Source organism: Geospiza fortis, unplaced genomic scaffold, assembly GCF_000277835.1.
Source record: "Geospiza fortis unplaced genomic scaffold, GeoFor_1.0 scaffold229, whole genome shotgun sequence".
NCBI classification, from domain to species: domain Eukaryota; kingdom Metazoa; phylum Chordata; class Aves; order Passeriformes; family Thraupidae; genus Geospiza; species Geospiza fortis.
In genome coordinates, this window is record NW_005054357.1 from 3,741,654 (window position 1) to 3,751,652 (window position 9,999).

Here is a 9,999-nt window from a genome sequence, read left to right on the forward strand (position 1 = left end):
TAGCCTGGATAGCCACAGCCAGCAGGCTCTGGCAGCATGATCTGGGTGGACAGCAGGTCTTGCAGCCCCTCAGCCCATGAGGTCACTGGAACAGTGCCACACCTTCAGCTGAGCAATCAGTCCAAGATGTTTATCCCATTACCCTGTACCTTTCTGAGGACTAGGAAGCAGGGCTGGGAATTCTGAAGGAACAGGCTTCCTGCTTTGTGGGTGGCCAGATGGACAACAAAGCAGGCTCTGTGTGGAGCAGTTTGACTTCTGCACTCTCCTGGGTGAACCCCAGTAAGCTCAGGAGCCTGAAAGGGGTCAGGAAGAATGGCAGGGAAGGGCTGTGTTCTGCAAAAACTAAGGAATGTTTGTGGCAGGTTTTTTCCATCTACATGAAAAGTTCCTCATGAACTCACTAAGCAGTTCATTCTTCGGCAGTTCTGTCCAGCCAGTCTGGCATTTGTCCCTCAGCCCCTTGCCTTGTGATCTGAAACACTGTGTTTTGCTCAGGAATGGTGGGTGAACACATTCACATCTGTCAGTCTGTTTTGTTTATCATCCCTTCATCAACATCTGTAGGTAATTTTTAAAGCAGGTGAGACCATAATAAGCATAGAGGGAAAATGTGTGTTCAGAACAGCCTATTTAGCTAAATATTAAAAGCCAAAACAACTCAGACTGAGCCCAGACCTCTGGCTCCCAGTAAATCACCCTCCAGCTGCTCTTAGTAGATTTTAAAAACATTTTGGAAGCAGTGAGAGGAGAAAAATCCCTCAGAATAGCTAGAACCTCTCCCCTACTTTTCATCTTGGACCATTTGGAGGATTAATATCCACTGAATCCTCAAAGGCTTAGTTTTCCTTCACTATAAATAGCCCCAAGCCATGTTGGACCTTGCTTGTCCATCCTGTAAATCCAAGTGTGGAGCAAACAAAATGCCATTGGAAACAGATGGGGTGGCATGGAAAGGGAGCAGTGTTCTCTCCTCCTGAACAGACATTGATCATGATTTCTGACACATCTGTGCAACCACTGGAAAAAACATGTAACTCCAACATCCCCTGTGCATCCAGGGAAATACAGTTTTAAAGAATTATGGTGAAATATCTCATCCATTCATAGGCAAGCTGGAGCTGTGGGGATGGAAACCTGTTCCTTTAATTTCCTGCATGGTTTTGGATTAGTCAGTAAGCCACAGTGGCTGAATCTTGGTGTTGCAGCATAAGAAAAACAACAAAGCATTACATAAGATGGAGATGTTTACTTGTAGCAGGCCTGATGAGGGAATTAACCAGAATTCCTCATGTCAGGAGTGTTGGGATAGAGCACCTGAAGTATGTCTGAGCTTCTCTGATTTAAACTCCGAAGAGATTTTCAGCAGCACTTGGCTTTGGCCAAAGCCATTCTGCAGAAAAAAATCCCTCACAGTCATCTTGAGTGATTTTTGTCCAAAATTCCCCATCAGCATCCAAGTCCCAGGAAATCAACACGTGTGTAGACACAAGTGTGTCTCTATAGCGAGTATTTTTTGCTGGCTTAACTTGTCTGGTTAAATTAGTATTTTACATGCATGTAGTTGCCAGTTTACCACTTGGATCCTTCATTAATTACCTTTCTTTATCACTTCTCAGGAAGCAACATCCAAATTTGCAAATCTGGACAGCAGTGAGAAGGAAAATCAGAAAAAGTCACAGAAGCGACTGCAACTTCAAAAAAACAAGGTGTGTTTGAGGGTTTTCCTCTCCTTTTTGAACTAGTAACATGATTAACTCTAATTGGTCAGTTCTACAAGAAGCAAAATCTAGAAAGGTCTTCACCAGAGTGAGTGGGCAGGAGGGATTGATGGATATAAACATGTGGTCATCACTTCCAGCTCTCTTTTTCGGTCCTACAAGAGGGAGTTCCATTATCTACTCTTGTTACACTTTAGAGAGAAATGCAATTTCCATGTAGTTAAAATGTGTACTGCTGTAAATACTGGAGTTCTTGTGATAAAGAGAATTAGCTCTGGCAGAGCAGAAGTCTCATTTACTTTCAAACATGCTGATGAAGCTTCTGACATACCAGCTTGAAAATTGCACAGGCTTCTACAGAGATTGCTTTGTAAAATGTGTCTGGGGTCCAGTCTGCTGGTGAAAATGGTTTTTGTCTCAAAGCTGGCAAAGATTTTAAAGGACAGGAGGAGAGAAATCTGGAATAGGGAAGCAAAAGTGCTGAATATGATTTTTGTCTGTGTAGTTGTTTTACTGGAAAAAATACAGATACTTTTGGATGGTAGAAACAAGTATTTCCTTTTCAAGTATAGAGCCAGCCTGAACTCTGCAAGTGCTGGCAGTCTAGAAGTTTAAACTGTGACTAATTAGCATTAAAATGCAGTGGATGGCTGGGGAAGATGGTCACTTCTTGGAGAGAAAAAAATGGTGGCTTGATTTTACTTCACTATCACAAGGTATAATCACACATCTCTGAGTAAAAATCCACAAGGATGAAGCAGCAGCTGCTAACACAGGCTGGCCAGGACCATTCCCCTGCTCCTCCTCTTGCAGCAGGTGACAGAGGGACCCTGTCCCTGGTCCTCAGTGCTTCTCCCAAAGGCAGGGTTTCCTGGAGACCCATGTTGGGAATCAGTGATGCCAATACTGTAATACAAAACCACTGGGTAATACCTGTGAGAGCATCCTGGTCTCACTGGAATTGGATTTAAATTCTAGATTATCTAATGAAAATGATGTAATGAAAGAAAACATAATTATAGGACTGATGCTTGGTTAAGCAGATTACTTTAATTTCATTTTCTTACACAGGAGTGTTCTGGAATTGTAATTATTCTCATTTTTCAGTCAGTTAATCCAGGATTGCTCTGCTCACTTGCAGGGAGTGATGCAAGGCACGGTCCCTTACCTTGGCACCTTCCTGACTGATCTCATCATGCTTGACACGGCCCTTCAGGACTATGTTGAGGTAATTTGGAGCAGTTTTTTGGAACCCTAAATACCCTCCCTGTCTTCCCAACTGAGTTTACTTGCTTCTGCATCCTCTCCTTCTGCAGCTCTTAAAATCTATTTACAAAAAGAAAAGGGAAGCAATATGCAGTGTTATTAACTGGAACTTGTGTGAATTTTTGTGCATTTATCTCAAGGTACAAGTCTGGCTCTTCTCTGATCCCTTCTCTTTCCTTCCAACAGGGTGGCCTGATCAATTTTGAGAAGAGACGAAGGGTAAGTTGAATGTTCTGTGATTTTTGGGTTTATTGATACCCTCTGGGCACGGGCATTTGTCCTGAGCAGCTGAACCAGACCTGGTGGCAGGAGACCTTTGCTTTCCAGAACACACAGTTAGTAAATATCCTCCTTCTCCTGCAGGAAACCCTTTGTAGGTGAAAGTCTGCAGAGAGCAAACCAGGTACAGGGGAGGCTGTCAGTCTCTCCTTTTGGCCTGATCCTTGTTGGTCAGAGATAAGTAATGTCCTGTAGGAGTAAAGGTGCTGGGGTTACCTTGGGCTGAATGAAGTCAGGCCAAATCTCCATCCTTGGGTTGAAAGCAGACCTGGAGTTGGCTGGGATGGAGCCATTTCCTCCCCTGAACTGCTCAATAACCTGCCCTAAACAATCCAGGGTTGTTTTGGCAGGGTGTGTACAAGTGCAGTTACAGAAGAGCAGCACACTCTGGTCACATGCCTTAAGGGCAGCATTTTGCATTCCTCTGGAGCAGGTGTGAGTGCACATCATGGATCCTAGGGAAAAAAATCCCACCTTTATTGTTAGAAAGCTGGTTCTTGAAATAGTTACTCAACTGAAACTGAACTTCACATCAAGCTGAGTTTGTCCTGGATCCCTCATTGTATGAATGAATATAATCTTGTTCTCTAATTAGACTTTCTATGTGATTATTTATTTTCTTAGGAATTTGAGGTCATTGCCCAGATCAAGCTCCTGCAATCTTCATGCAACAGCTATTGCCTGATACCAGACCAGAAATTCATCCAGTGGTTCAGGAGGCAGCGACACTTAACGGAGGAGGAGAGGTAGGTGCTCAGTGCAGCTGGAAAACCTCTGTTCTCACCCCCCACAAACCTGGGCAGGTCAGGGCAGGGACATGCAAACACTGGAGAGTTTTAAAACCTGTTACAAGGAGGTGAAATATCCCCTTGGCCCTGGTAAAATGCAGGCAGAGCAGTGTTCCCCTTTGTGGTGCTGCAACCTTCTGGGAGGTGAGAACAACTGAAGGACTCTGGGATTTCTTGAATGTTGCTGCTCTGAGATGAACAACTAAATAACACTGTACAACTCAATAACACTGTATAACTAAATGACATTGTACAACTAAATGACATTGTACAACTAAATGACGTTGTCTGCAAATATTCACCTGCTTGCCTCTGCCCTGCAGTTACAAACTCTCCCGTGAGGCTGAAGCAGCTGCTGATACCAACATCCTGTCTCCAAAATCCCAGAAAAGCATGGTGAAGAGGATCAGCACGTGAGTATGATGGGGCAGAGTGGTTTTGGGGTGGGAATAGGCACCTGGATAACTCAAACCAGCAGTGCTCATTTAATCAGCTGCAGAACCTAGCTGGGGATCCACAACCCTGCATTGCTTTAAGGAGAAATGCAGCCTTGTGGCTGAAGCTGTCCCTTTGTGTTGCTAGAAGCAGTCATGAGGATTATTAAAGGTAGAAGAGACTAGAATAAAGAATCTTTCCTATGGTGCCAAAAAAAGAAATCATTTTTAGTGGTGGATTATAAAACAGAGTAAAGGAGGATAAAGTCTGGTCTATTATTAGTCTAAATTGCTATAGACATGCAAAAATTCCTTGCAGGTATTTAATATGAAAATTAAGGTTAGCAAAAAGGCATTTGATAGTGGAAACAACCAGCTGGAGAAGGAAAAAAAAATCATGGGGACATTGTCTAATTTGGTGTAATACCACAAAGATGAAAATAGGACATGGCCATACAGCTGGACATGGAAAACAAGAGGCTAGCATGAATGCAGGAAAAGCTGCATGGAATAAAGCAGAGCTCAAAGACTGAAGTAAAAATAAATTTAAAAACACTCTGACTGTGTTTTGCAAATGAATACTGTAGAAAAGCAGGCAGTGGCACCTCTCTAAGGTGTATTAAATCAATAACTGCTCACTGATGCTCCCTGCTCCTCCTCTTGGTGGGTCAGACCAGCTTGTTTCCTTTGACACTCCTTTCAAGTCACTTGACCTGCATTTAGAAATGAGTCTTGGAGAGGGAGTGCCTTTAATTTACACATTATGATCTCCTTATTGTGTGCATCTCCTGCCTTCTAGAGAGAACCTGGTACCTGTGGCACCCTAATAGAGGGCAGGAATTGGCAGGGGGGTGAATTTGCCCTTTCAAGCCCTTTTTTTCTGTTAAATGAGCCTGAAAATGTGAAGAGATGGAAAGGGAGTGTTGTTCTAGTGGGGCATGAGCTGGTTGTGGCCTTGCAGCTGTGGGCACTCTGGGTCAGGAAGGTGTTGTGTTAGCCTGTAACAAAGCCTCTGGACAAACTATAAACACCATGAAGGAAATGACAACAACAGGCCACTCCAGAGAGGAAAAAACTCCAGAATGTAAGAGCTCTGAACCAAGGGACAGCTTTGCTCAGCCCAGCTCTCACTTACTGGCTTTTATGCTTTCTTTCTATGCTAGACTCTTTCTGGGCACTGATGTGTTCACCCCACCCAAAGAACAGCCCCCGAAGAGCTCTCCTGTAGGGGGGAGCTCTGGGGAAAGCACGGATTCAGCCAGTGTTTCATCGTGTGAGTTTAATCACTCTGAAACTGAGGATGTGTGTGTCACTCCCGTCTCTAGTCCTGAGGACCCTCTGAAAAAGGTAAACCTGGGGCCTCTGCATGCTGCAGGCAGGCCCAAGACACTTGCCCAAGGCTCTTGGTCTTGACTAAAGCATTGGTTTTTGTGAAATGGAGAGAGAAATGTGTAAAAATGGAAGTAATCCAGTCGGGGTTCTTGCACAATGTTCTGTGTTGTCCCTTACAGTGGGTTTGTTCTGTCAGGAAGCTTCTGAGCAAGGCAGAGGGAGAGAAAGGCAAACGCTGAGCAGGGGAAGGAAGGGGGCAGTTTCAGGGAGAATGGCAGAGAGGAGGACTGTGTGTATTTCCACTTGTGTAAAGGCTCTCACTTGGAGCAGGAGTGCCTGTGACACTCTCTGCTCCTTCCCAGCCGGTCCCAGTTCCTGCCTGGCCGCCCACAGCCTCATGCTGTTCCTTGGATCTGCTGCCACCTCCTGGGCTGCTCTTACTGCGAGGCCAGAGCATCCCCAGCAGGACAGAAACTGTCATTAAAATGCTGGAATCAATCAAGTGAAGTTCAGGTCTCAGTTCAGAAGGAATCCCCATGCCAGCAGGCTGGGCAGCGTGGGTGACTGAGGTTTTATCTGTGCCTTCTCCTGTTCCTCTGGCACAATGACACAGCCACACACACCAAATGTCCCCTTTGTGACAGCACTTTTCCTTTCTGTTGTGCAGATCTCTGGCTACTCCTTATCCTCCTGTTCTCCTGACTCTTCCATGAGCACGCCTTCCTCAGGGGTGTCATCCTTACCCTCATTCCCGCTGGCCTCCACCGACGACAAGAGCTCTGTGGGCTCTGACAAGGGCTATGACTCTGACAAGGGCTCCATCAGCTCTGACAAGGGCTCAGGCTCCAGCAAGGGCTCCATCTGTGACGCTGGCTCAGGCCTGGATAGTGGCTCCATGCCCTGCAGGGACTCAGGCTCGGTGCTGGGCAGTGCCCCCAGAGCGCTGCCCGTGTACAACCGGCAGAGCGAGGGCTCCTGCATCATCCGGGTCAGCATGGACGGGCTCCACGACAGCATCTACAAGAGCATCCTGGTGAGTGCCATGCCTCTGGGCTCAGCAGCTCTGCCCCTGGGGGGTGACTGAGCCCATCACTGCCTTCTGAGAGCCCCCCTTCACTGAGCTGGCTCATCAAACCTGGCTGGAACAGGAGAATGGCACATGGTGCCATGCAGAATGGAGCCTGCTAGGAACGAGAGGTTTTAAAACAGCTTTAGGGAAGTTTCTGGTCTGGAAATGGGAGTTTGTGTTTTATCAGAAAGCTCCAGGTGAAGCACTGTGAGCACATTGGGGTTTTGACATAAGATGGTACATTTTCCCTCCCTTCAGCAGCTTTCCCCAGGAGCTGGTTTCTGCCCTTTAATTCCACAGCTTCTCCCAGTGAAGAAGGGAGAATCTCCCTCCTCTCACCAGACCAGCAGCCCCAGAATTCAGGCATTTCCCTCTCTGCTTATTCCACAGACATATCCCAGTAATGCCACTGGTGCTGGACCATGGGTGATGTGGCTTAGCTCAGCTGGGGGGAAACAAAAGCGGGATAGTTCTCAGCATCTTTAGTTCCTGATTTTAATGGTCTCACTTCTCCAAATCCAGCAAGTTGTTCCCTGAGGGCCTGATGGATTTGGCTGCTGATGAGACTGCAGGAGGCTCTGGAGGTGTGTCTGCTCCAGATGCACTTGCACAGCACACAGCAAACCCAGCTACAAGGCCAGAAGGCTTTGCAGGATGTCCAAGGGAGCGCTTAGAGCACGAGCCTGCAACTGCAGCTGGGGCAGCTCTTCACAGGGGCTTCAGTGGCTGGTGAGAGTGGAGTCTCTCAGAGGGAGCAGACACTGGCATCTACTGCTGTCTCTACTAGTACTGTACCTGAGTCAGCTTGGACTAAAAAGCCACCACCTCCAAATGTCAAAAATGCTAAGTCTAGTATCTGTCAGCACCTGCCCCTTTGTTACTGATCTGTTCTTTCAGTTCTCTGACATCCCTTTCAAGAACAGTCAGGTTTTTGCTAACTACTCAATCACAAGAGTGAATGAGAAGAATCTCTCATTGCACTGTATCTTTGCAGATAACCAACCAAGACAGAATCCCTGATGTCACCCAGCGAGCCTTGCTGAAGCACAACCTGGAGCCTGATGCAGTTGAAGATTATGAGCTTGTGCAGGTCATCTCTGAGGACAAAGGTAGGGAAGCAGAACTCTGCTGCTGCCTGGAAAGTTCTGTTGGATTTCAAAGGGAAGAGTAAAAAGGGGAGCATTAGAAATGCTGCTGACAGGTCACAGCTGCCAGTGAGAACCCCCTGGCTGCTCAGGGGTGGTCTTTGTCAGCACAGCCCCCTTCCCACAGGCAGAGCCAGCTCCTGGGCTGCCAGGCTGACTTCATGTGTGCCTTGCAGCCAGGGGGTGATCACAGGATTTTGGGTGGGGGTGATGTTCTGCCCCCCTGGCACCAGGCCTTCAGATTCCATCCATCATCAGCCTTCTCTGAGAGAGTCTGCCAGGCTGAGCATGCTTCCTTTCCCCCTGCTCCCAGTGCTGCTGTGGCAGAACAAGGAGCTGGCCCTGCCTGCACCATCCTGCTCCCTGTCCTGTCTCAGCTTTGCTGCTGCTGTGCCCCTCCCCACTAACTCTGCTGTGGCCCTGTTGTGCAGAGCTGGTGTTCCCCCGTGATGCCAACGTGTTCTACGGCATGAACAGCCACGTGAACTTTGACTTCATCCTGAGGAAGAGGGCAGAGCTGCTGGGCTGAGGCTGCACCTGCACTGCCCTCCTGGGTTACAGGGAATCTGTCAGAATCCCCTGCTGAAAATGTGCAATTGGAGCAATGGGCAGCCCTGGTGCAAAGGCTTCAGGCTGCTGCATTTGTCTTGAGGACACCCCATAAGCCATCTCTGTGAGAAAAGGGTCTCCTTCATGCCAGTATTATACAGAAAAAGATCATCTGAACTTATTCTTATAGAACTGAAGCAAGTTCTGTCTGCCTGAACCAGCTGAGAATTTTTTGCACTTGTTCTACACCAGAGAATGACCCATTTTGGATCTTGTTTCCAAAGAACTTTAAAATGAATGAACTACACTTGCCTTTGCATGAACTTCATGAATGGGACAAACACTACTTTGTGTTGGATGGAGGTCTGAATGTCACAACAGGGTGGTTTCCCTTGGACTTGGTTAAGCCATGGACCAGAACCTGATGCCTTTTGTGTGCACTCCCATGTGATGGATGGATGTCCTCACAGTGTGCAATTCCTCTGCTGGAACTGAAATCTGAACCTCTTCAAAAGCCATAAGTAAGACGTTGGATTGTAAGCAGCCCTGGTTTGAGACACATGAAATACAGAGAGTATTTCTGGTTCTGCTGGTAGCACTGTGCCTCCCTGCACAGATCTAGGAGCTATTATCCAAACAGACAGCTTAGGATTCTTAAGGATCATTAGTTAAAATCCAGTTTTATCCATGCCTGGGCCTTTTCCCCCCAGTTCTATGGCACTAATTTGCAGCACTGGGCTCAGGTAAGTTTTACACTACGTTTGGATTTATCACTTCTGTTTACAGGTAGGTAAAACAGACTGACTGTAGGTCTGCTGTACATCCAAGAGTCCTATGGCAGGTCCCACAAGCCTGGTGTAGGTCACAGCCTGAACAATTTATGAATTCCAGTTGTTGTTTAGAGGGTGACGGGGGGGGAAGGGAGGTTGTTACTGAGCCTTAACCTTTGCCCAGAGTTAGGGCAAAATTAGAAGTTCAGTTTTCTCTGCTTTTGGGGTCTGTACAGTGCAGTTCCTTGTGTACATAGCATAGCTCCTACTGTATATAGTACTGCTCACTCAGAGGGTGTATGGCAGTGTTAAGCTGAAACATGAATGTTCTGGATTTTAAAGTTACACTTTGCAAATGTTTATATATGTTATGTTTTTAACTGCTTACCTGTAATCTTTATATGATAAGTATATAAATTGTTTTTCATTAATATTTGCCTGGAATCAGTCAATTTCCTTTCATTAGTGCATGTCAGATGTCTAAAAACACCTCACACCACTTCCCTTGATGTCACTTTCTTCAGCCTCTCCACTTCCACTGTTTTAACTTCTCAACAGCAAAGCCAAAGCCCTCCCAGTGCATCAGGCATGCACACAGCCTCTGAGAGACAGGGATATTTGGTGTGCTATTTCTTGAGGTTTCAGC

The 9,999-nt window shown here is 46.6% G+C and overlaps 1 protein-coding gene across 1 annotated transcript in view; it reads left to right on the top strand.

Annotated features, from left to right (window-relative positions):
• The window catches only part of RGL1 (ral guanine nucleotide dissociation stimulator like 1), a 52,960-nt gene extending 43,174 nt beyond the window's left edge, over window positions 1-9,786 (top strand). The window contains exons 10-18 of the mRNA XM_005423733.2: window positions 1,620-1,709; window positions 2,863-2,949; window positions 3,174-3,206; window positions 3,891-4,012; window positions 4,378-4,467; window positions 5,652-5,835; window positions 6,488-6,853; window positions 7,884-7,998; window positions 8,466-9,786. Coding sequence (XP_005423790.1) covers window positions 1,620-1,709; window positions 2,863-2,949; window positions 3,174-3,206; window positions 3,891-4,012; window positions 4,378-4,467; window positions 5,652-5,835; window positions 6,488-6,853; window positions 7,884-7,998; window positions 8,466-8,563 — 1,185 coding nt within the window. The 3' untranslated portion in view covers window positions 8,564-9,786. The remainder of the gene's footprint in view (window positions 1-1,619; window positions 1,710-2,862; window positions 2,950-3,173; window positions 3,207-3,890; window positions 4,013-4,377; window positions 4,468-5,651; window positions 5,836-6,487; window positions 6,854-7,883; window positions 7,999-8,465) is intronic.
• The last annotated feature ends 213 nt before the right edge of the window (window positions 9,787-9,999 follow it).